At 37.3% G+C, this 26,575-nt stretch overlaps 2 protein-coding genes across 12 annotated transcripts; one reads left to right on the forward strand and one right to left on the reverse strand.

Moving 5' to 3' along the window:
- The first annotated feature begins 1,013 nt into the window (after positions 1–1,013).
- LOC139799925 (cytochrome P450 2J2-like) lies at positions 1,014–9,197 on the forward strand. The gene is made up of 9 exons (XM_071752486.1): positions 1,014–1,184; positions 2,204–2,366; positions 2,914–3,063; positions 4,434–4,594; positions 4,966–5,139; positions 5,348–5,489; positions 6,125–6,312; positions 7,187–7,328; positions 9,019–9,197. Exons 1-9 carry the CDS (start codon positions 1,014–1,016, stop codon positions 9,195–9,197), a joined length of 1,470 nt encoding a protein of 489 aa, XP_071608587.1.
- Positions 9,198–9,272: 75 nt separating this feature from the next.
- On the reverse strand, positions 9,273–25,666 carry CAPN10 (calpain 10). 11 transcript variants are annotated; one of them, XR_011727516.1, is made up of 16 exons: positions 22,819–22,915; positions 22,217–22,568; positions 20,749–20,880; positions 20,353–20,549; positions 18,958–19,175; positions 18,477–18,618; positions 16,856–17,022; positions 16,044–16,327; positions 15,359–15,561; positions 14,821–15,076; positions 13,541–13,740; positions 12,915–12,963; positions 10,986–11,011; positions 10,398–10,767; positions 9,800–9,849; positions 9,273–9,383 (listed from the first exon to the last, which is right to left on the reverse strand). XR_011727516.1 is itself a non-coding variant. In XM_071752467.1 (16 exons), the coding sequence occupies exons 4-16, from the start codon at positions 22,358–22,360 to the stop codon at positions 10,749–10,751; spliced, it is 2,037 nt and encodes a 678-aa protein (XP_071608568.1). In that variant the 5' UTR covers positions 22,361–22,424; positions 23,137–23,351; positions 24,298–24,443; positions 25,506–25,666; the 3' UTR covers positions 10,116–10,748. The 11 variants fall into 11 exon arrangements, 9 of the variants coding, with proteins under 9 accessions (XP_071608568.1, XP_071608572.1, XP_071608570.1 ...); XM_071752467.1 differs by lacking the exons at positions 9,273–9,383; positions 9,800–9,849; positions 22,819–22,915 and adding exons at positions 23,137–23,351; positions 24,298–24,443; positions 25,506–25,666 and having other exon boundaries at positions 10,116–10,767; positions 22,217–22,424; XR_011727517.1 differs by lacking the exons at positions 9,273–9,383; positions 9,800–9,849 and having other exon boundaries at positions 10,116–10,546; positions 10,661–10,767.
- Positions 25,667–26,575: the final 909 nt, after the last annotated feature.

A 26,575-nucleotide genomic window follows, 5' to 3' on the forward strand; every position in this document is an offset into this window, starting at 1 on the left:
TCCAGTGATGGACATTCCCAAAATTTTCATGGACTACAGCCCACAGAATACAAAGTGAGTGAATAACACACAAGAAAAGTAAAGCTCTTTTTAAATTTAAATTTGCTACACATTGGTACAAAGCTCTCCTGGGAAGTTTAAGGGATCCACAAATCAATGAAGTCTAAAAGTTTTGCCTCTTTCTTCAGTTTATTTTTTCATTTTCAAGGTTAAAATAGAACCAGTGCATTTTTTCACCTCCAAAATTTGCACCAGGAAATTTTAAACCTTACCATAAAAAAAATTTAAAAAATGAAATTTAGAAATACCATACAATCTACTGGGCAGAATAATAACTTCTCAATTGTGTTCTACATAATATCATAACTGAACCTATGATAGGATAAAAGGGAAAAACAGGTATTCTCTTAATACCTAATATTTTTCTTTTCTTTTAAAGGCATTAATTTAGCCTTATGGTACATGGATTTAATTTTTTTTTAATCTCGGAGACAATATCCTACCAGACACATATTGTGTAGATGTTTTTCTTCAAGGAAAAAACCCTACATAATAATTGTAGTATTGCAGAAAGACAGTAAGTAATGCATCTCTGGCATCTTAATGTTTAACAGAAAACTGCATGAGGTGTTGCCAGTATGCAAGATGCTCGATATCCTTAGATAACTGCTCAAGAATTACCATAGACACAGTATTAATACTAAGGAAAAGACAAAATTCCAAATGAAAAAAAAAGACAAAACAATTACAGATCATAGAGAGTAGGTGTGGCTTGGCTAACTGCTAGGGATCACGTATTTCAGTTTTCTAAGGACTTCAGCTTGGGAAAACTGTAGATCATCAGAGAGAGAGAGAGAGAAATAGATAAAGCAGACACATTTTTTTAAAAGATCTTGACCTAAATAGAAGCAAATCATCTATACAACCCCATTCTTTCTGGAAAGTCATATGCAATAAAAAACCCCACCAAACCCAAACAAAAGCCACTAGTGAAAATTTGAATTTTTTCTAAGATGCTGGGGGTTGTTGAGTTCTGTACAGCTCTACTAGGATGTCTCCTGATTTTGCAGTTCCTAAAGCTGCAATGGATGCGTACCAAGCTTCCTCCAGGACCAGTTCCCCTCCCCATCTTTGGAAATTTGTGGCTGCTGGACTTCAAACTTCGTCGAGAAACTCTCACTAAGGTATAAATTTATCTCCATGGTCAAAAATCAGTCTGAATCTATCTTAACTGTATGTTGCATGGGAATAGTATAAACTTGGAATTAATTATTTTTAAAACCTGAGGTAAAAATATTTGGGTAATAATCACCATAATTGATTTACTCTTTGTTATTTTCTCTCTCTTTTGGATACAGTAACATCCATGCACGACATTATCACAGGGACTGTAAAGAAAATTGTATTCCATTGACAATTTTATTTTCTATTCCTAAGCTGACATATGTTTCTGTAAACCATCTCTAGCAGAACTTTCTTTGCCTGACACCAGTGGCCCTGGAACATCTCCAGGCCAAAAGTGTGTTGATCTCCATTAGAAGACAAAACAAAGTTTTGTTTCAAAGGACTCTTTTCTTCTTACTTGAAAGAATAATTTGTAAAAATAATTGCTGGCTGTAGTACAGATTACTGCTAAAATAAAGCAGGAAAAATTGACTGCTACTAGGCACACAGCATGATTATTTTATAAACCAATTAAAACTATTTCCAAAAGTATGGAACTTCCTTCAAACTATATTAAGGAAAAACATAAGCATGATCTGAGAAAAGACAACAGTGAAAAATATGAAAAAAAAAATCACATGGAAACTAAAGGAAAGAATGCAAAAATCATTTCTCTGTTTTCTTCAAAAGTTACAGGTAAGAAAAAATAGTAGTTTTGGTTAGTTAAAAATAAACAGAAAAGCTCTGGGATTTTGCTTATATTTATTTGTTCTTTGATTCAGAGCTGACAGAGAAGTCCTCTCTTTCTATGACATTTTCTGAGGTGCTCTTCTGAGAGATTTCCTTACTATCTGTTCCATAAAAAACAACTATCTTCTGTTCTTTTTACAACAGAAGGCTAAATTTTTTCTGAAACCTGCAATTCAATTCAATGTCGGCAAATGTTTGGTTTAGTTACAACTACAGAAAACTCTTAAAATTAGTACTTAACTGTATCTGTTCAGTGGTTTGTATTTATTTACTGTTATTAACTCTTCAGTTAACCAGCATCTATGGAAATATCTACACATTGTGGATGGGACAGACACCCATGGTTGTACTAAACGGATACAAAGCCGTAAAAGATGGCATTGTCACCCATTCTGAAGAAGTTTCTGGAAGACCCCTCACCCCATTCTACAGGGATATGATGGGAGAGAAAGGTACAAGGTGTAACACAAGTCTGATAAGAACTAGATGTAAAGGAAGATGCTTTCCTATACACATACACACACACACACACACACACACACACACACACACACACGAGTTCCTGCTATTCAAGCACATAACTGCAATTACATTGCAATAAGGTTTCACGCAGAGCTCAGGTATTAAGGAAAAAACAAAAATGTATAGTTTATAAAGCATACTACTGACTTTTTCCTTCCCAAAAGATTCAAAGGAATATTTGCCTAGAGAAGTTTCCCTTCAGTTGAACAGTCTTCTGGTTTATAAGGGTTACATTTAGAAGACATCTATAGGCAAAGCAGGTCTGTCCTTACCATCCCTCATTCAGTTCCCAGGGCCACATTCACACAGCTAAACAGCTGGGAGTCATAAAAACCAAGGTTAAAGACCAAAAGTCAGTATCTGGAACCATGGTATCTTATTTATTAGTGAAATATAACCCAATCTAAATTGAATTTTTCCTCCAGCACTGAAAGAATTCCCTTTCCTAGCAATGAAATAAATGTTTCTGTTCTTCAGGTATTTTTCTGACAAGTGGGCACACTTGGAAGCAACAGAGACGCTTTGGCATGACAATTATCAGAAGCCTGATGCTTGGTAGGAACAATTTGGAGCATCAAATTCAAACACAGGCCTATCACCTTGTGGACACCTTTGCAAACACAAAAGGTAAATTCATTAGAGGAATAAAACTGAGATTTTCCTCTAAATTAATAGATTAGGGGAGTAAAAATTTCCTCATACATTTTTACAAGTAATATATTTTTCACATTAGTGGGATTTTTACTGGCTTCTTAATTGCATTCTTTGCAAAAAATGATTTGTCTTCACAGCAGGCAATATGGAATTGTTTTTTGAGATAAGGATAATAAAAAAATGTTTATTATCAACACAGTCTTGGAGACAGCTGTTAACAAATCTTACATTCAAGGAGTATCAAAAATCCTTATGTTGTCTTCCATAAAATACACAAAGTTTGACCTGATGCAAGTTGTTCTAGGACAGTAGGCCTTTAGCATTTGGCAGAGAAAGAACCCCAACACAAGGAACGTATCATTCAGTTTTCCAACAAAACTTTTTAAGGTCTGGATGAAATAGAAACCAATAGAATTTTAGCAAGATGCCAGAATAAAGCAATTAAATATAAATATTCTCAACCTCCAAATCTCTCACCCACATCCTGTCCCATACTGATGTGAAAACATCTCCCTCCAACTCTTCTTGCATGAGACACATCACTCTTCTGAGAGCAGCGTATTATCAGATTCTTACAATGGAAGAAATAAACAAACCACTGACTCCAAGTGCCTGGACAGCCCAAATCTTTACCTTCCATGTCATCCTTCTTCAATTTTAAACTTAATAATTTACTCTTTCCAAGAAGGACTACAAGCATTACTGAAGTCAGAGATACATAATCCACCATTTTCCGTAGCATTATAATTCAAAGGTTGTCTTTGATATTGAAATGTGTACTTAATATTTTCTGGATTTAGTTCTTTTTAATGGGAGCTGTTTTCCATACCATTAGGTGAGATTTGCCTTTTCCGTGTGTGGGAAAAAAAGAAATAGCTGAATTGTTAAACTGTACTTGAAAACCAAAAGGAGACAAGACTAAGAAATTAAAACTTCAAAATGTGGGGGGGCCTCCTGGTTTTTTTTTTTCTCCTTTGTGGGGGGTTGTTTGTTTTGGATTTTAATTGCCAAACTTAAATATTTGGCTGCAGATGTGAGGGCATATGTTCTAATTGCTTGTCTTTTTACATAACCCAGAACAAAAGACAAAGAGGGAAAAGAGACCTAGTTTTTGTCTTCTGTAATCTTACAATAATCACTGTAAAAATCAGACTGAAAATAAAGATTCCCAGAGCTTATAAACCATACAGCTCATTCGAATTAGACTAGAGTTTATTACTGTGAAATTTATCTAAAAGTAGTCTGGATTTAATACTATTTTACCATTAAAAAAGTCTTCTTTTTCCTCATTTTTCTCAGTGTAGTCTATTCAGAAATATTCATGGCACTTCCTATGTTCACAGGAAAACCCTTTGACCCCCACACTTCCATTGTCCATGCTATTGCAAATATAATTTGTGTTGTTGCTTTTGGTCATCATTTCTCCAGTGAGGATGAATCTTTCATCAAGCTTATCAAAGCTGTTGATTTTGTGATCTACTTCCAAGCGACTGTCTGGGGCAGGGTAAGAATTTCATTTTCTTATTCTTATTCCTGAAAGTTCATTTGCACTTTCATAATCCCTCTTACAAATGAAGAATGATTTATTTTGGAAGGGGCCTCTGCATGTCACCTAATACAACTCCACTCTCAAAGCAGCTCTAATTAGATGAAGTTGTTTAGAGACTTGCCTGGTCAAGTCTCCAAGGATGCAGATTTTACATGGACTTCCTGGGAAATGTGTTCCCAATATTTAATCTCCAATTTGTTTTTATTGCCTTTCATATTAAGTCAGAGGCCATGTGTTGCAGGAACTGCACATAGTTATCAGGAAATCAGAACTGGGTTCTCAGTTTAAAAGATCTCATGCTTCTTCATTCTGGTTTAAAATCACAGATGTATGATGCTTTCCCGTGGCTTATGCACCATCTCCCTGGACCTCATCAGAAAGTGTTTGCATACAATGACTTTATGCACCATTTAGTTTTGAAGGAGGTGCAGACTCATCAAAAACAAACCACACATGACCCACAGGATCTCATTGACTTCTACCTAGCTCAAATTACAAAAGTAAGTACCTGTTTATCACACTATCCTCTCCTTGGCCTCAATACCTACTACATTACTTGCTGCTCAAGTAACTGCTACAGAATTTTGCATACTTTATTTGCTTAGCACTGAAGGTTTTCGTTTTTCATTTTTGAAATGCCCATTTCTACCAGACTGATGGTCTGAAATTATCCATTTCGTACTCTTCTTATGAATGTACCCTACACAGACCAAAGATGACCCTACTTCTACATTTAATCAAGACAATATGGTTCAGACTGTGGTGGATCTGTTGCTGGGAGGAACAGAAACAACAAGTACCACCCTTCTCTGGGCACTGCTCTATATGGTACAATACCCAGAAATACAAGGTGAGCAAAAGCATTATTGGAGAGAACTACATTTGGCATTACATCATCAGACACATTATTGCAGTGTAAGCATTAGTTCTTGTAATACATCAAAATAACCCTTAACAATTAATATGAATGGTGGGACATCAACAAATTAGATATAGAAAATGAAAGTTTAGTAAATGAAACAAACATTCTTTCCTCACCAGCTCACTAAGGAGCAACAGTAGCTTAGTTGTCACTGTTTTATCTCACTAGAAGGTGGTGGCAGAGTGACAAGCTAAAGACATTTCTTATGCAACCTCATCTCTTCCTAACCTTCAAAGTGAAAAAGCTTGAAAATATGATGTGCATATGTAAACATAACCGAACACACACCTGTAATTTCAAATTTTAAAACTCTTTTTTGAAACACAGAAATGTATTATTATTATCAGGAATGTGTCTTAAATGAGGGATCATCCTGTGCTTTCAGGATATGTACCTTCTCAATAAACTGAAACTAACACAACAGTCAAACCACATGTCAACACATTTCATAGCAACTTAGTTTGTATTTTTCCCCCAGTCCTTGTCCATACTCATTCAAGAAATCTGCTAGAAGAGGAGAAATGTTAATTAAAATCAAGGAATTTTTAAAAATTTTTCTGCAGAAAAGGTTCAAAGGGAGATAGAGGCTGTTCTGGAACCCTCCCATCTCATCAGCTATGAAGACCGTACGAAACTGCCATACACAAATGCTGTGATTCATGAGGCTTTGAGGTGCAGCAACGTGACTTCTGTTGGGGTTCCTCGACAGTGCACGAGGAATACAACTTTGATGGGTTTTCACATTAAAAAGGTACATACAGAGTATACCTCTCTGTTTTTTAAAGCTTTGAACTATTGAGTGTTTACATGACATTAGCTTCTACAATTCCTAACTTTGCATAGAGAGCACATGGTAGCACTTGAGAGATGTGATAGAAAGCTGAGTGCTCTGCACCAGGTTAAACTCTACATTAGCAGATGCAAAAGGAAACCTGGGAAAAGGCTAACAGCATCAGCAGAAAACATAAGGAAAACTGAAATCTTTCTTCCCACTAGTCAAATGTGGATGATGTCTGGGCATCAAAACAGAACATGATTTAAAGAATGATGAATTAGGTTTAATGAATGACAAGCCAGCTAACTTTCACACATAAGGGAGGAGCCTGGGGCAACCTACAGTCATCTCTGACAAAGCAAACACAGGCAACCACAAAAATCCCACATACTTAAGATGACAGCTCATTACAGTGAGTGATTGGCATGATATAAGTATCCTAAACACATTAAGCAAAAAATTGATGTAATGGGATTGAAAGACCCGGTGAAGAGTACAAAAAAAAAAAAAAAAAAAAAAAACCAAAACAAAACCCAAAAAATCAAAAAAGGATGCTGTTATGATTAGTCTGGCAAGTGTATAAAACAGTCCAAGCTCCACTCTAGCTTAGACATGAAGACACTTCATAGGCCTGACAGAAGGTAACTTACACAAAGGAAATCACATAATATGTTATGACACACAGAACATATGGGGGTTTGTTATGTCTGGATGCGCACAGGAAAAAATCAAGTTGAATCCCAACATGGGGCTGCAGGCACAGGATGGCACATTAAATGTTGGGGAGAAGGAAAGTCCAAAAAAAGAATCAATCTTACCTGGAAAACAAACCCTCTGATTCTTCCTGCAGGGCACGCTTGTATTGCCAAATCTGCACTCCGTTGTGTATGACCCTGAGCACTGGGAGACCCCTTGGAAGTTCAACCCAAATCACTTCCTTGATTTGGATGGCAACTTTGTGAACAAAGAGGCCTTCTTACCTTTTTCAGCAGGTGATGCCATGACTTCTGAATATTCCTGTTTGCTGTGTCTTGCAGCAAGACTAAAACCATTATTTGTAAGTCTGAAAACTTGAAAATTTTCAAATTTCTATAGAAGCATAATTGCGACAGATTTAAAGTCAGGCATTCTATTGTGAGAGCCACAGGTATCATCTTGCATTTCATCCAGTCATATAGAGGATGAGCATATGTAAGAGGCATAGTGCTCCCTCCTTGGTTCCTGCTGTAAGGGTATCTAAGCTCCTTAGTCCCTAATGTACTAAATCTTAGTAACACCCTCAAATCAGAAAATCCATTTATTCTTTCAACAGAAAACCCAATGACAAAAGTAATACAGTTTGCCAAAATACAAAGAGAAAATCTGTGATAAAGCAGAAAACCAAACCTCAGTCTCCCAGATCTTACAGTAGAAGTCTAGGACCAGGTCCTCTTGTATTTCTAGAAATCTAGCAGCATACAGTCTTTTCTGAAGAGTGTTATTAGGCAACCAAAAGATTTTTATCTTTTAAAAGCATATTACAATGTACCACTTACCTAACTTACAATGCAAAATGCAGCAATTCAAAGACACAGGAGAGGAAAATAAAAGCTTAAAAACAGTATTAAAAAATAACTGAGAGCTTCTCTAGAGTAGCAGTTTCTCTAAGAAACAGATTATGAAGAAAAGTAGCACAAAACAGGACGCTGGAATTATTTACTGAAAATTAAACATGCAAATTAAACAATAAAACCACTGGTAAACAATTCAGGACTTTTGTTACTGTGACATATGATTTTACATTTTTGTAGATGAAAAGCAAATAGTATGCCAATGTACAAAGCAGTAGGGTTAAACACAGTAAATTCAGATTTTAAAACTTTGTCCAAATTGCCTGTAAATCCTAAAATCGAATTTGCAAAACAGGTACTTAGCACCTTACCTCCTTAACTCATTAAATGTCAACCAGTTTACACGCATCAAGACAACTGATTTAAGCTTGTATATTAACCTAAGCATAGGAAATTCTCTTTTAACTTGCTTTGATTGTTTCCTGTTTATATAATCAGAGTATTTCTGTATCCTGATTATACATATGTTATTTTTTTAGTCTGGAGTACAAGATATTCTGAGCTTTAATATGAAAACAATATGACAGAATGAGACACTGAATCTATACATACCTGCACACACTTACCAATTGTATCTGCTCCTGGACAGCATTAGAGATAGTGGGCTACAAGAACCCAGTATAGGCTTTTAAAATTATATTGAAAAAAGCCTGATGAGATGTTTAACTTTGCCTTACACAGTGCTCCAGTTCTCCCTCCTCAACAACCAAAGATAAGACTGAAGGATATGAAGCCTTTCAAATATCTGCCTTAACTAAGAAACAAATAATGGTTCTCACAGCATAGGAAGCAAAAAATGGAAAGGGAGAATACCATACATGCTTCAGGGCAAAAAAACCAAAACATAATCCAAAAAAATCAAACCAAGTAGTTGACATAGTTAGAGCTGTACAGTTTCTCAGTTAAATAATGTTTCCCCTCGCCTCCAAAGACATCTTCTGTCCTCACAGAAGCAAACAGGAAATAATTATCTTGCGTTGACAGAATTTATGGAACCCAGTAGAATTTGGTTTGAAGTTCCTTTTCAGAACTTACCTTAAAACTACTAAATCTTTTTCCCTCTCTTCCACAGGGCACCGTGTATGTTTGGGAGAGCACCTGGCACGAGTTGAACTGTTCATCTTCTTTACAAACCTCCTTCGAGCATTCACTTTCCAGCTCCCCGAGGGAGTGAAAGAAATCAATCTGGAGTACATTTTGGGTGCAATTCTGCAGCCACATCCATATAAACTCTGTGCTATTCCACGCTAGACTGCAATACACTACAATGCAGATGGGCTTCAACCACTCACTAATGTATTTTCACACTCACGGTAGCAGTGACTTAGGTATGAGATTTTAAAGAAGTGATCTGAATCAAGCAGTTTCCTGCATATGTGCTCAGTCAAGGTATCACACCCTTAAAATGGCACAACTGGCCTCATGCAGCAAGGATGCCTGAAGAGAAAAAGATTTTCTTGAGTACACTGTCAGTCCTCTGTGTCCTCAGGTATTTTCTAACAACTTTTTGCAGAAGGTAACAGACTATCCTCAGTGTTGACTCCTTTTTCTTTCACACTCCCATAAAGCATTACATATTGTAGCATAAGCTTCACACATCCATAAATGATAGTCCCTTTAGAAATCCTCACTTTTTAATTTTTTTTTTAAAATATCCTCAATATCTGATTCCTATTTTTTCACAACTCTTGCATGCAGGTGCTTTCATGAACCTTTGCTGCTTCTGTTTAGAAACATTACTACGGTGTCCAATAACTACTTCAAGGGAAAGGAACAATCTTTCAAGAAATTAAGAAAATAAAAAATGATGCCAACAATTGTTAAAGCAGGCACAGTAGAGATCTATTACTCACAGTGTTTTCTTGATTTATTACTCAGTGTTTTCCTCTGTTGTCTCATCATTCTGGAATAGATGCGGAAAGTTTCAACCACTTAAAATTCAGCTGCAAGTATCCTATATGCTTTCAATTTTCAAAGTTCAACTTAAGGATAAGTTATGGTAGGGTGTATTTAAAAGCAGAAATAGAATATTACATATTTCTGAGACAAAACTAAAGGAAGACTTGATTCTCAAGTATTTCCTATCATTTTCCTCTATTTGGTAAAAAACCCAGAGCTCTAACACACCATACAGTTTGCTACTGCAGAACAAATGCAGACTTCACATCATTGACAGGTTTCACCATTTTAATAAAAGACAAGTTAAATCTTTCACTATTACTCCATTTTATTGAGGAAAATGTAACATCTAAAAATCCTCCTTGAATATGAAATACTTGCAAACATAAATTAAGAAAAATCTTTTAAACTTCGTATTTCTTACAATGAGGGCAGATACTGCATAAAACACATTTTACAGATTTACAAAAGCAGTCTGATATCACAGTTCATAAACTAAAGTTTTCAAGTCTTATCTTTTTTCTTTGTGGTGTTCATTAAATAAAAACTCACCAAGAAAAATAAAATCTTTCTTTCAAACCACTGTTTGCATGCTTCAATCAAGGGCCTGTAATAAAGTGCTCTTCAGCAAGACTGGCAGTGTCAGATACAAGCTTGAGCTTTCTCCAGTATATTCTGACAGTTCTTGAGGTATGTCCTACCTGAAAAAAATACTCCAGTTTTTTTCCTCTAGGTACACCCCTTTGGTCTCCTGAAGTTATTCTGTAAGGTTGATTTGGGGTTTTTTTTACCCAAGATATTATTTTATTACTCACATAGGTTTTCTTCCAAAACTGTAGCTTGGGTTAAAACATGCATATATTCCCCACCTGTGTTTTTTGAAGAACTGAGGTACATTATGATTTACTGTACAATGTTGGTTCTAAAAGTAAAAAAATAAAAAGAAGAACAAATATTCAGAGTGTACATGATTAAGGAGGTATTTTTACAAAGAAATCAATGTAGGTCTGACAGTTGATACAAGTGAAAACCAGCTGGGCTAAGAGTGTCTTCTTTCTATTCCATTTAAAACTGGAAACAGGAAGTGGTGAGACACTCCTTGGCTTTCTGATGTTTCTTGAAATGAGAATTCTAGATTACCTTTTCATCACAGTTGTAAACGAAATCTATAAGAAAACAAACAATACAGAAAAAAGCTATTTCATGAGTTAACTTTTTTGTCAAGAAAGACAATAAATTCATAAGGAATTAAAGCAAACCAGAGAAAAGAAAGATTTAGAAATTAAGGACAAAATACAAGCTTTTCTTGTGAAACTTCAGTAATTAGAAAAACTTTTTGAAAAATACACTAACATGCAGCTCTGGTATGATTCACTCCTTGAAGATCAATAACCCACCTTCTCAGTAAGATAGATTGCTTAGATCCTTCAGAGCTTAAATCCCTGAAAGAAGTGAATGATCTGAAGTCCAGTCTTTGCAAAAGGATGCGTATTTTCTTGAAGATTAGATTCAGACACTGATTGCTGCCACTGATATGAAAAGAGTAACTGCCACTTCCCAATTTTTCCAGTCCTGGAAAATCTGAACTGTTTGTTCCCTTGCTATCAGGGAGCACCGTTTACCCAAATACAACCACTTTATTGGAAACACATGAAAAACATATCTTTGAATAAATTCCTTCTGTAATAATGGCCTTGCAATGTTTTGTTTCCAATCCAACACAAATAAAAGAATTACATACTTCAGCTCCTAAATATGAAAATAACACACATCATTAGGAAAATACACACATAAGTCTTTACCTATTTCTGTGAAGCACACAAAATTCATATTGTTTGTGTGGTTTTAAGAACAAATGTAATCATTGGTCACCATGACCTAGATTAAGAAAATTAGTAAACCAGTTGTAACCTTGGGTTAAGAGTTTTTCTAATATTTTTGTTTTGTTCTTATTAAAATCTCAAAGGGAAAGAGAGGAGTAACTACATGGTCTTGTTCTCACCAAATAAGCAGAGTATTATCAAGGGTGTACTTTGATCCACCAACCAAATCAGGTATCTTTAAACAATTGTTAAAATTATACATTCAAAGTTCTTCTCTCCACCTAAGTAACAATATAACAGGTATCAGCATTCACATCCAACCCTTCAGTACTATGTATACCTTATCAAGCAAAATACGGTAACAAAATATTAAATAGATGCCATTAAACTTGATCGGAATGGCATGCACACCAAGGAGGATTATATGGGTAGAATGCTATATAGGTGGCTGTAAGCAAACAAATAAAAATCTAAATTCTAGTGTGGTGGAAGCTAATCTTTGGCTTGCCCAATTGCTTTTCTTCTTTTTGCTGTGTTTTCTTAAACCTTTACAACACGATCTAGTTGTAGATGTCCCTGCTCTCTACAGAGGGCTTGCACTAGGTGACCTTTAAACATCCCCTCCAACCCAAAATATTCTATGACTATATGATTACACCATCATTAACATTTGTAAGTTGCAGTATGCAGGATCCCAAAGTAATATCAAAGCCAACCAGACAGAGGAAGGATTTAATATAGTTAAATCTATAGGATCTATAGTGACACTAAATATGAATTCATCAAAATCTATCCAAACACATACAGTGTTTACACTCTTGAAAGCAAACAAAAATACAACCACATACTCATCACTAATAGTTAAATTTCTCACAGAAGTTTCAGCAGAGGTAGGTACTGAGGAACGACTTCAGGAAGTAAATCACGTAGTCCTACACAAGCTTCTATGTATCTCAGTGGTGCCAAAAGGCTTTTGTTGCTAATAAAAGCTACTTTTATGTCTGAGAAACAAAACCCTAAAGGTTTTGATGGGTTTTTTTTTGTTGTTGTTGGGTTTTTGAGGGTTTTGTTGTTGTTGTGGTTAAAGCAGTAAATCACTGCTTTACTGATTATCAGTTCACAGCAACTACATGAGAACATTCAAAGTCCAGTCCACCAGCACATGTCTCTCAGCAATTAATACATAAGTCTCGATGATGCCTCTGCAACACCTTTAGACAATTGAAATTAAAAATGCACCACTTACTTCTTGCAATACTTGTCCAAGGGTCTCCCGGCTGTGAATGCGCTTTCTGCTGAAAGACAAAACCAGATTTATTTCTGCACAAAGCACTGGAAGGGATCTGGTAAACATCAATCATTTATTCCATTTCAAAATAAGACTGTCAATGCTAGGCTTTGTTCCACATCCTTATGGAATATTGACACAATTTTACGGACTCTTAATGCAATGTTATGGAATCTAAAAATCCTGATTCAGATCTGTCATTGTTCTCATCAGGAGGAACTGTCTGCAATAAGGCTTGCAGCAGATTTCAAACAATCCCACTTATTAAAAAACTTAGTACAATTCCAGCATAAATCCTAATATCGAGACATAGCTGATACTCAGTTGCAGTAGTTCCATCTTCTCCCCCACTAGACAGCTGCTATTCAGTAACTGATGCAAGACAATTACTTTGTTTTTTTTTTACTCATTCTCCCAACATAGTCAAATTAGTAAGCAGTGCTTGCAAACATAATAGCAATACAAAGACTTAAAATTATTATCTGTCAAATGTAAAAACAAGTCATCAAACTTATTGTTTCCAAACACCCTGTAATGCATGCACTAAAAATACTAGCAATTCAAACAGAAGGCAACATTTTTACCTGTCTATTTTGGTTGCTATGTCCAGTGTAAAACTGCCTTCTGTATTGGGCAAGTAGGTAGAAGGTATAATTACATAACTTCCTGCAGAAAGTCTGCAAAGTTGGCTTACTTCCTGGGAATAGCAATGAGGTACACAGCTAACCAGTGGCTCCACGTGTAGAAAAGAAGAAGTATGTGGTTTCCAGCTGCTGTCAGGCACCTGCAAAAAGAATGAAAACTTGCCTATCTTTTCATCTATTTCAGACCCCACAATGTTAAACTCCTGGTATGTCAGAGCATGCTACATTCTGTACCTACTCCATTCTAAATACTCACTCTTCTGCAGAGCTACATGAGAGGGATGGGAAGGCTTCCAGAAAACCCAGATGGCAGGATCAAGTACAGATAATCATTCCTACCATGTTTGTAGACAGTTTATACAACCTACTACCCACATAACTCAAATGCTTTTTCTAGTATCAAACCTCATTCTTCCCCCTCACTGCAGCCTAATGCCCTTGTTTTTTCACCTCACTGATATGGTAAAGAGACTATGGTCTTCCTCCTCCTAGCTGCCTTTCTTGTACTAAAAATTGGTATTAGACATTTCAGTCACCTATAGGCATGAAAACTGTCATTCTCTCAATCTTTCTTCGAGGCCAGATTATTGCTCCTAATGCTCAACAATAGACTCCATTTAAGCAATGCCTTTTTTGAAGGACATTTTCTGAAAAGACAGATAGTGTTCCCTCCAAAATAGCCACATAACAAGAAGCTTTCCATCCTACATTTATGCTGTAGATCACTGACACATATATGTAGAACCTTTACTTGTCCATGGTAAATAGTATCTTGACTTGTTCCAGATCATCTGTAGAACATAACAGTCCTTTTGAATTCTAATCTTGGACCTTCAATCTAATCTTGAATTCTAATATTGGATCTTTGTAGATCAAGTATCACTTCCAATGGACGAGTGAATAATTATTAGAGGTGAAGAAAGTAAGTTTTCATGATGAATTACCAATCACACTAAGTCTAAGACACAGAGAACTCTTCACAGATCCTCAAAAGGATTCATGATTTCTAAAACTAATTCACAATGTTGGAAGGATTCAGTAAGAAACAGCTATCTGGTTGCTAAACTACCCAACACAGTTATTCTTCACTTCCATGGGACCAGCCTGTGCTTTTCCCAGAAGCAGCACACCCCTTGCCATGTGCAAGGAGCACTGAACCAAGAGCACTGAACCTTCACACTTGGTAAACAAGCAATCAAACTGACCAGAAAAAGTCTTACCTGGAAAATATGGAAACCTATTGGACAACATTTGCTATCTTGGCAGTGCTGACGGAGGGTAACTTTTACACTGCTTTTTCCTGGTCCTGCAGGAATGCAAAGGGGAAAGCAGGGATTGATATGGAAGGACGGGAAGTTCCTGCTGCCTCCAGCACTTTGCCCATTTTTCCAGCATCCATGTAGCTGCACTGTCTCCCATTCACCTCCTGGGAGTTCTTCACAGAGGGCAGCATCTGAGGGTGGTGGCTTTAATTCACTATCAAACATAAGAAAGAAAAGAAACTGAATGCAAAAAATCTTATGATTTCACAAAATCTAGAACACCAGCTCGCAAAAATTAATTATGACATAAGTTTATGCAAACAAAACTGCTCCACATTTTTAGCTCAAAGTGAAAGATAACTGTTCAAAGACAAAACAACACTCTTACTTGCTGCTCTGCACAACCCTTCAACAACATTTTGAACATTTATACTTAGTGCTATACTTCATAGATTTGTTTATGTCAAACACACTTGCTGTTTTGTTTTAAACCTACCTGAGGGAGATCCTTCCAGTTGAAAATACACGAAGCAAGAAATTCCCTACTGCATCTTTCAGAAAAGTGCTGGGAACAACAAGATAAAACCCAGGTGAAAGGTCACAGCACACATGCACTTCTCTATCATAGGAATGGCAGACGGTACCTACAACTGGAGGAGCAGAGAGGGTCTTTGGAAGGTTAAATCGTTTCTTCTCCACCTAGAATAGATGCATAATGATGTGTGGTGTTTTAGAAAAAATGAGGAGTTTTTAATAAAACTAAAAATGATGTAAAATTGTTCAAAATATTTTTAAACCCACATACATCTAACAAAAGGCAAGTAAGAAGGACAGTATCAGAAGATTAGCTGAACATTAAAGAGGAGCAGGAAGAGTTAATATTCAAGAGAAGTAAATTTAGTAAATCAAGTAATCCGCCCCAAAATGCCACAAATGAGTCTGGAACAGTCCCAAAAGTTCTGCTTTTTGGCACTCAGTGATACAAAGGAAGGACCAGTTCACTAGTGTCCATACAGACAGCATTGAGATAAACAGGATCATTCCAGTGTAAACCAGAGATGTAACGTGTGGACGATTGGTTCATATCACTGCTGTAGGAAAGGAATTATTTTACTCAGATGTTTCAGTAATGCTTTAAAACCTGTTTTTGAAAAACAAGAAAAATATCATTCCCACATTACCTTCCAGACATGCAATCCCACAGCCTGATAATTCTTCCCCTGTATGCCTTCAGTCAAAGAGAGGTTTTCCTCTGCTACGTGAGTCAGATTTTGAATTCTCCCAGCCCGGTCAGCACGGCACTTGCTGCGTTTCTGGAGCAGAGCAATGCAAACCTCACTCTTCTCACAGACTCTCAGCCAGAACTTTGGGTTGGTAGGGAAGCTGCTGTTGTTACGGCAGCCACCTGCAGACTGGCCTCTCACCCAGGATCCAAAAAGATTCTGTGAGTGATACAGGACTTTCTCTACAGAAATAAGAAAATTATGGTGTAGATTACAGACATCACAGGCTACTTAATTTTACATAACAGATATATGGCAGGTTGCCCAGCTCAGCCCAAGAAAACATGCTGTCATAGCCCTGACATTTTCTCCAGGCAGACAGTCATGATCAACATTTTAAGAAGCATGAGATTGAATGCCACAGTTGGTAAAGGCAGCAGAAATGCTTCTAGAAATGTGAAGCTTATCTTCCATTAAAAAAATAAAATAAAATAACAAGGTTGTCCAGAACAGCAGCCTTCTGGGTAGAGAACACTAATCTCTCGACCAACTAGCAAGTAACTAGATTTCAGAGAAATATCAAAGACTTCTTTACAGATCTTCAATTTCCCCTTGTTCCTCTGTTCTTCTCAGTAGAGGCAAAAAAAAGCCTATGGGTCTAAAGAAGAGGAAAAAACTGAGAATTGATGGTCTCGACGCACCCCTTCAAAATTAAAACTAGTCCCTCTCATTGACATATTTTATAAGAGAGAGATTTTCTCATACCACACCTGTATAGAGGCTCTGAAGTTGTCCTTCCTCATTGACTGGAAAGCCCATGGTAATTTCATCAAATTCCCTGAAAAATTCTTCTTCATCAACCCAGAATTCTCCCTCTTTGATCTGTGAGAGCAGTTCTGAAGCAACTACTGGATCCAGTTGGCTCCATCCTTGACCACTGCACATAAGATAAAAGTTAGCATTTAGTTCCTTACCCAGTAAACTCTGTAACAATGTTCTATCAGCTATCCTATGAGCAGGACAATAAGAAGAGGTTTCCTCATTTTATTGTCAAATACTTGCACTGAATATTTCTGTCTACATGTTGCTTGTCAGAGAGAAAAATAAGAGAAAGTATAAAACATAACATATCAAAAAACCTTAGAAACAGACTAAGACTGGATAGGATACAGTAGCAGACTTTCAGGTGAAATAGCTACTTTGCTTACAACAGACAGTACAATCCAAAGTGCAAGAAAAATAAAGTTGTTAAAAATGGCAACAAAAAAGCAAAGCTGCAGAGTGACTGTTCTGAAAGAATTTTAATGCTGTACAGTGAACATCAAAAACAGCAGTCTGTATGAAGCAGCTGGTTATCCCCACAAATCTGCTGATAAGTCATGATAAACCAAGAATTTTAAAACCTCCTTAGGGCCCATTAAAAAGCTAGTACTTTCAACATTTTTGACTGTTACACTAGCAACAAAGAACAGCTCTGCAGCTGAAGAAAGCAGGCCCTGAGGCCACTCAGTGAAATGCCATCCTCTCACAACTATGTGACAACTTAATGGTTGCTAAAGAAACACTAAAAGTATAAACAAAACTGCAAAAAGAAAAAACCATCAACTTAAGTCTCAATGAACGTGATTAAGCCACACACTTTTTTGACTCAGGGGGAAAAAAAATACTTCTTTAAAATGTTTATCAAACACGAGAATATTGTTACTATATTTTAATGCTGAGAGCTTGCTCCTTGGGTCAAGAATTGCATGTTCTTTTGTAGTCTAAATATGCTAACACTTTTCAAAATAACCGAGTAGGGTCTGCCCTTTCATTCTTGTTACTTTGTTATATGAAACACTAAACATACTTCTGCATTTCCTTTAAAACAGATCTTTCTATCTACTTTGTTTCTGCTCCTTATATCTACTCAAATCCAGCTTCTCCTATTCATGCTAATCTACAAAAATGAGAGCCCATGAGAAAAAAAGAAGTCTCCTTCCTTCTTCTATAGTTTTTATATCAACAAGATAAATGAGTTGAGTAACACTGAGTAACTGCTTGTAAGTCAAATATGTTATAAGAACAGATACTTAGATAATTGCAAAACAAAAAACACCACAAAAATCAGAGACAGAAAATAAACATCTTAAGTTTATAAAAAGATATGATGCCTTGATTAAAAAAAAATACATTAAAAAATTAGATTACCAGAATTAGTAGATCAAAATTACAAGCCTTAGTACTAATAAGCTGTGTGAGCTACTGAGGTCCCTAAAGGACATCATACAAACTGAAGTTTCTCTTCCCTGCTGTGGCCTACTAGCAATATTTGTCTATGTAATACATAGATACGCTCTGAGATTCAGAATTTTCACAAAGGATTTTCCAAATGAAACTAAACCTACTCACCCCTCACACCAGGGACCTCTCCAGCACCGCCTCCCCCAAGGGTTTCGTATCCGTAGTAAGAAGATTTCCTTGCCTGACACTTCAGACAGATTCAACATATCTAACACAATAAAGGCATGGAATTCTCCTAGTTCACTTGCACCTGAATAGGAAAAGCATTTAAAAGTAAAAGAACCTATTCCATATTTCATGATGAATGACATTAAATTACTCTGTGAAAGAAGGCAATTTTGAGATAAAAGTGAATTATTTTAAAATCTCTATAAAAACAGCATTTAAAAACCCAAGCACTCCTCAAAAGCATCTCTCAGCCTGAAGTCAATTACATGCTTAAATATTTATTTATGCAAGGTTATGTAAAACTGCACCACAAAACTTGCATGTTTCCATAATCAGCACTGTGCATTTGCTGGCTGACTTGTTCTCTGAACACTGTTAAATTGAGATGCTTACTTTATAAAGTCTAGAGCTTTACTATTACCTTGTCTGGAATTGAGGACTGAGCAGCTTATTACACACTGTTCTTTCAGATTCATTAATCTCCTAAAAAGTGCTTTCTCCAAAACCATGCCAGCCTTCTCTTTCTTTGTGTTTCTCTCAGGGTCTTTCAGGGTCCATCTTTCAGCAATTCCTCCAGTCAGATCAACCAAAGCATCTGCCACTTGTCCTGCCCACAATTGTTCATAAGATCCATGCACTCTGTAAAAACAAAAAACATGGAAAAGTTTCTATAAACATCAGTACTAAAGGAACATGGTTCATACGTGCTTTCAACCTCACACCGTATCACAATCATAGTCCCAAGTAGGCAAAAGAAAACACATACTATTTTATTTATAAAGAATACAACATCTAAAGAATATCTATAAGGCATCAAACATTCCACTGGTTGATGGGAAGTTTATTACAATTCATTTCATCCTATACAGAAAAAATGCTTGTCTAATACTGGTGGTTTGCACTACATCTTTTATTATATACTAACAGCATTTTCTGTAACTAACATCTCTTCAATTATTCTTTGTTCACTCAGCAAAAATAACTAGAGTAGCACTTCCTTCAACAATATAAAGAGATTACCCAACCTAATTGAGCAGATGCAAAAGAAAGTAAGACTATAACCAAATTATAAGACAAGATAGAATTGTAAGAGTCTACAGAAAATAAACCTTCAAACCCAGAGAGCAGCCTTTATATGTAATTCTGCTCAATGGACCTACAAACGAAGAAATTACTTTATGCTTAAGGTCTTTTTCTGCCCTCTGCTGGCAACCACACAATCTTTCATCCCAGTTCTTCTGGGCACCTATCTTACCAGTACACTTTGTCTCCAAATGTTTTTGTCCATATATACAGCATTTTAATGTAATTAAACCCAAAATAGCTGTATTTTCATACACATTAATAATATGATTGTTTCTCCTTAAAATAATAAACTACCAAATTAAGCAAAAGAACAGTGAAACTCATACCACCAAAGCCTCAATTAGCACCAACTTACATAATGTTGTTACTTTCCATGGCAAGATTTGCATGCTTTCTGCTTTTCATTGAGTCCTCAGCTTCCCTAGTAAAATATTTCCCTTTACAGAGACTTAATGAATATAATTTGAATCCTGATAATTCACTGCAGCTCTTACTTTTCATTATAATTCTGGCCCCAAGACTATCTTACATCATATGCAATTAGAAACACACCTTACAGATGTACAGTTTAAAAAGCAACTTCAGCACAACCCAGCATGGGAAAGCTGGCAGCTGTGGTACTGTGTTTTGACAAATACACAGATCTATGCCCAAAGCTGTTAGATAAAATAAGCAGAAGGTATCCAAGTATGGTACCTCCCTTTATGTCCCCCAGTAAGTGTTGACATACTTTGCATAAGCTTTTTCCAGTAGTGGAAGCCAAAACAAATCCTCTGTCTGACACTGGGAAAAGCAGAGTTTACCACCAAGGCAAGGCAAACGATCATCAATGGTCACTTCCACCCAGTGTCCAAACTGCCAGACTCGACAAGTGAAACACCCTTGATATGACTCATCTGTCCAGCTGGGCTGGCCTGGAGGAATTACCTAGATGATAAAAGCCAAAAGCAAGACAATAATGACAAAAAAAACCAGTTTAAAATATGCTAATATCACAACAAAACCTGTAAAACTAAGCACAACGAAACTGAAAAGCAATTTTGAGGGCTGAGATTCAAGAACAATATGCAAGTGTAAAATAGGTAAAGAAAACTTCTGAAATATGAAACAAGAAACTTTTCTATACCTTATTCAGTAGGTATTTATTCTTCTGCAAAGCTACACAGGCACACAGGAACCAACAGTCTCCCAAAAGTCCTTGTTTCACTTGCACATCCTGTGGACCGTTTGAAAATAATCGAGGAGAAGAACAAATGTCCTAAAAATAAAGGAAGGGGATTTAAACCCAATTCCTTCTAAGGAAGTCTGTGTTTCAGGGAACAGGAAAGCTGCAAAAGCTGCAGGACCTATCACACAATAAAGGAGTTCTTACCTCCAGAATGTTTCTTTTTCAGATGCAGCCTAAGCAAGCAATAGCAAATTATTGACTTGTGGCTATTTTACAAGTACTTCATGTGAGGTAAATCTAGATCCCACAAGAATTTTAGTACACAAACATCACCACCAGCCTTAGCAGAAGCAACATAATTCATCAGCTCCTTGCTAGATGTATGATCAGCTGAGATAGAATTTATATCACTCATGTTGAACTGCACACCTCAAGATGCAAAAATCTCAAGATTTAGCAAAAAAAACAAAAACAAAAAACCTTTCATAGGGCAAATAAAAATAGATCACTTGGTAGCAAAAAAAAGGTAATTTAAGATGCAAAGTCACAAGCGCCTAATTGAATCTGAAAGTGTGGTTTTTAAAATGGTTCTTCTCTCACTTGTAAACACTTCAAGAAATGGAAGCTAACTAGTCAGCCCTCAGAGGTAATCAAAGTGTATGATACAAAAGTGTATGATACTGCAGAAAGCAGTACACTGGACTCTGTGTGGTCATTTGTTCACCAATTACATCCAATAACCAACAGCTCTACCATTGCTCTGCAGCCATCCCCAGATGCAGGCCAGAAAAACAGTACCATAACAGGAAGCATTTTTTTTTTCTCCATTACAAATTTACATCATTTTTTCCACTCCACACAAAAGCGATATCAAAAATACTTCACTTTGAATGAATGTACTGCAGAAATGCATTCTAAACCTTTTAGCTCTCACATGACTTGTCCTGAAACCCAGCTGTAATTTTAAAAGCAATGTGAATCATATGACAAGTTATAACTTTTAAAAAGTTTTCTTTCTTGTTATCAAAAAAATCAACAATTGGAAATAAACCCACGATATCCTTCTGAAAAACTCTTAAACTACTTATTTGTTTTCAAGACAGTTATGCAATCTATCCAAATATTTGGAATAACAAAATGCTTTTCTAACTTGGTATGTAGATTATTTGCATAATTAAATATATTTATAATAAATAATTTGAATTTCTATATGACAATAAATTCAAAAGTTTAAATCAAACTTACAAAGAAGTATCCAGGCTTAAAAACTGTAACATATTGTTAACACTGACACATTGGTTTTATCCGTCCTATATTTCTAAACATCAGAAACACCCAGAAGCAGTCATTCAGTTATAACTTCCATTTACTACATTGAAGTCAATTTCTGGTAACGTTACAGTCCTTTTTCCACCTTAAAACTCACCTTAGGTCTCAACCAAGATATCTCGCCTCTAAATTGGGCAAGTGGTGTACAATAATCAAAAAATATAGACGTATCATTGGCTGGAAACGTGGGGTCTGCATAAAGGTCTCTTTTCACGATTAATTGCTTTTTCTCTCCCAGCATTTTCAACACAATCCTAAGTATCTTTGCCTGCTATTTCCACAACTTTATATTGCCAAGCACCAACCTACAATACAAGGGAGCGTTACTCGGGAACTGTCACTGAGAAACAAATAAGCACGACCTATTTCTTTAGGAGCAGAACGCTTCTCTCTCTTCCCACAGGGCGCCATTCTTTCAGCACCTGATGCGAACCCAAAGGTTCCCTGCTCTGCTGGAAAAGAAAAGGGGAAGTTCTCAGAGGAGACCTATAACCAGGAGCCTGCTTCACCCCAGAACGACCCCTTCCCCGCCCCTCTACGAACACCCTCTGCACAAACCCTTCTGCACCGACACCTCTTTCGCCACAATCAGCCGCAGCAAGCACACACCTTTCGCAACACCGGGTCTCAACCAGGCCACTTCTGCCCCTCACCACCCCATCCCCGACCACCACAAAACAACCCCCCCCATCTCCTCACCGCGGGGCCCGCCCCTCCGACATGGCGGGGGCAGCCGTTACCGCGGCAACGCCGCCGGACATTTTGTCTGCCCCCCCTCACTCCCCCTCAGCCTCTCGCCCAGGCCAGAGGTAGCGGATAGGGCCGGTGACCAATGAGAGGGCGGTGGCCGGTCACGTGGGGCAGCCACCACCAATGGGGCGGAGCCGCCGGCGGAGCGGAGAAGGGGCAGATCCCAGCGTTCCCTGCGGGGGTGGCGGCCGCCTCGGCTCAGAGGGGAGGGAGGTGCGGGCTCAGGGAGAGCGGGGCGAGGCTGCGGTGGAAACGATTTATGGTCACCTGAACAGCTTTGAGAGGCTGAGGAAAACGAAACTGAGCTGTATTTTCATTAAGGTTTTGACAAACTGTGGGACGTTGTTAACCCTCACTAAGCAGTTCTATTGACATAATGGCAAAGATCACATTTTCGGATAGTTTGTCACTAAATAAACGTCCAAAGGCTGAACTGACAAAGTAAATCTGTCACTGGGCATATTTTTGACAGCAACTATTGTCTGTGAAATAGAAAAGGAAAAAAATGCATTAAAAATTTCTGAGTTGCTGTAAACAAGGACAAGGACAAAGGAGGGAAGCTCAAGGCTCTTTGCAGGCTGTCCCTCAGTAACCCACTGCTAGTGCCAAGGTTTTGGACCAGGTCAAGGTACACTGAAGGAGGCTGGTTTATTTTGGGCCTTGTGCATTAATGTTTCTCAATAAATTCAAGTGTGGTCAAATAAGCAGCTCCTAAGCCAGTGTGGAGGAGATTATGCTTACCACAAAAGCTGTTTCTCGCACTCATCTATAATGATAGGTTTGAGTCTCAAGGTTATGTTGCCTGATCCTTGATAGAAATGTTGTCCTAACAAGAAAGATTCACAGAAAACACTGGTCTGACTTGTTTCTATCAGAAATGAATGCGGAAACCTGCTATCAAACCTCCAACGCAGCAAAATGGAAATACTCACGGGTGACTGCAGTAGCTGTCTGACCACTGACCTATCCTTAAACACCTTCTGTGACCCTTGCAAAGACTCAAGAATTTCCATTGCATATGGCAAATTTAATCAACAAACAAGACCTTTCACGTTCAAGTTTTGACCCTTTTGGGAGCAAAGGAAACACTGCCTTCAGTCAGAATAAGGACTCCTCTTGTGCTCTTGCAGCTGCAAGCTGACACAAGAGAGGTCTGTTCAGAGAGGGAAAGGGGGAAAAAAAGGCCTCTGTCTCAAGAACTGCGAGGCTCTCATATGTGTGATTTCAGCCTTGCTGCTTTCTTTGGGAAACAGCAATGATGGATCACAACTGCATAAATTTAATTAAAGGACAGATTCTAGAAAGCAACATGAAGGCTCAGCCCTGAGTGTAAATGTAACAGATGCAACCTGGAACAGTGGAATAGGTAAACATGTAACAGTATTTACTTAATGCTACTATTAGAAGAAGGAAAGATATGGACATTACCTCCAAGACATGCTTTCCTTGCCCCATTGCAAAGCTGGAAATGGAAAAATTCATCCATTATGCAGCTGTTGACGTTTTTTTCTATTAACCCCAAGCTCTTTGAAACAAGAGCAGCAGAGAATTTCCTCTGTTGCCTCTTGGCAATCCTGCAGGGTACAATATTCATGAAGATAGAAACATAGGTCTATTTACACTGTAAGTCTTGAAAATAATACTTTAGGACAAAATGACACTTGCCTTTTTGTCCATATTTTCCTCAGTGCACTGTACATATGTACTCCTTTTTTCCTTTTTAGAGAAGAAAGCATACATCAAGAGGCAGATGGACATTTAAATTGTTAAAAGGGATTTGCATCCAGTTACGTAGCTAGATCATTTCCACGTAAATGAAGACTGTCCTTCGACAGAGCCGTATTTGGTATTTTCAAAATGGTTTTCCAGTTCTTAGGTTTTATCAACCTCATTTTGCTTTCCTCTCCAATTCCAGATGGTTCAAGGACAGGGAGACAGATAAAAGTGATCAGCCAGTGGTGGTTGACCCCAATGTGTGTGTTTCTCCAAACTTGGACACAGAGAAGTTGTACAAATTGCACAGGGGAGCTCTTCCAACTCTCTGGATCCTGATACCATGATCAAGAAGACACAGGATTAGTCTCTGCATGGCCACTAGTCTGACAGTGGTCAGAGCTGTGGCAGCAGAACAGCACAGGATTTAATTTTGTTTAAGGAAGATTCTGAAAAGAAGTATTTGCGGCTTACGCTTGGAAGAGCATGGTATGGAAAAAGTCTCTGCTGGTTTTCATCAGCTGCCAGAAGCAGCCTGGTATCACAGTGCTCTCTTCAGCTACCAGGAAGATAGACTTGGTCTTCTTCCAGAAAGACAGAGTGGCAGAGGGTTAGGGTTCAGGGAGCCACAAAGCCACAAAGCTCCAGGGACACTGGGTCTGGAAAAGGCATGCCAATGGGAACATGGCATTGCACCAACATTGCCTTGTGGCTCTCTGAACCCTAATGTTGGCAGCAAGAGACCAAACAACTGTTTTCCTTAAGAATTAAGAGGTACTTACATGGCAAATAGTTAAAGCAGTTTATGTTTCACAAACAAAGCAATAGCTTTGAAAGCTGGAAGCTAACAACAGATAAATCCAAACTAGAAATTATGTCTGCAGTTTTAGGAATGCCTGTAATCAAAAGTTAAAACAACTTACCTGGATTTTCAACAAATTCAGGGTAATTTAAATTTGATCCTCCAAACAGAAAAATAATTTTGTCTCAGAGCATAGTGGTTTGATGAATCACACACTGGGATTTCTACTCTTTCTTTTATGCACAAAGTCTGATACTGTGGTCATAATGACTTCAAGCTTTTATCAATCTATAATAAAAAGTGTGAAAACAAATGCCATGTGATTTAGAAGTGCTGACTGTATTGCATTATTTTATCTTTAGACAAACACAAACAGGGACAACGGACTGAAGTAGTGTACTTGGCCTAAGTGAATTGTGCGGTGCATGTGCTTAGCACATTATGTACAGCAGGTCCTGTGTCATCTGAAAAAGGCAGTGGACAAGGTCACTGCAGTGCCAGAACATGAAAATTTTGGTTATATCAGAATGCTTGGGATGCTGGCTAGAATTACTCATTGTTAAGGGAGCTCACAGTTAGGATACTGCAGCGTATTATGACAGCAAAATTACTGATATAAGCTTAATAGAGTAATACATATAGCTAACAAGAACTATACTTAACCTATTAACTCACATGGCTATGAAATGCTAAAAAATTAAATTAGTGACACACCACTTTATTAAAGGTTTGACTCTTCAGGGCTTTTCCACGGGTGATATTTCTAGATCCCGTGTCGCTCTGCTCAAGACTGCAATGAAGTAAGTTAATAGCTTTAATTTTCAAAATAAAGAATATAAGCCTATCTCTTAGAATCTACTTAAATAAAACCAATTTGCTGTACTAATCTTACTTTAACAGATCAGAAACGAATGCACCAAAGATAAGGCAAATGAATAGATTCTGTTAATTTCAGTCTAATTTGCCTGTCATTGTGAAGCTTACTATAAATCAAGACAGAAGGTAGCCTGAAGCATTGATTTATTTTGTGTCAACAAAAGGCTTATCTCCACAAACCTGCTGCCAAATTTTTGTCTCTTCAAAACTAAAATGCACTCCTTGTTTGCAAGAGGAGCAAAAGTACCTGAAGAAGGATGCATGGAATACTTTCAATGACTCTTGCTCTGTTTTTGTGTTTCAGAGAACAAGTCT

This window comes from Heliangelus exortis, chromosome 9, assembly GCF_036169615.1.
Source record: "Heliangelus exortis chromosome 9, bHelExo1.hap1, whole genome shotgun sequence".
NCBI classification, from domain to species: domain Eukaryota; kingdom Metazoa; phylum Chordata; class Aves; order Apodiformes; family Trochilidae; genus Heliangelus; species Heliangelus exortis.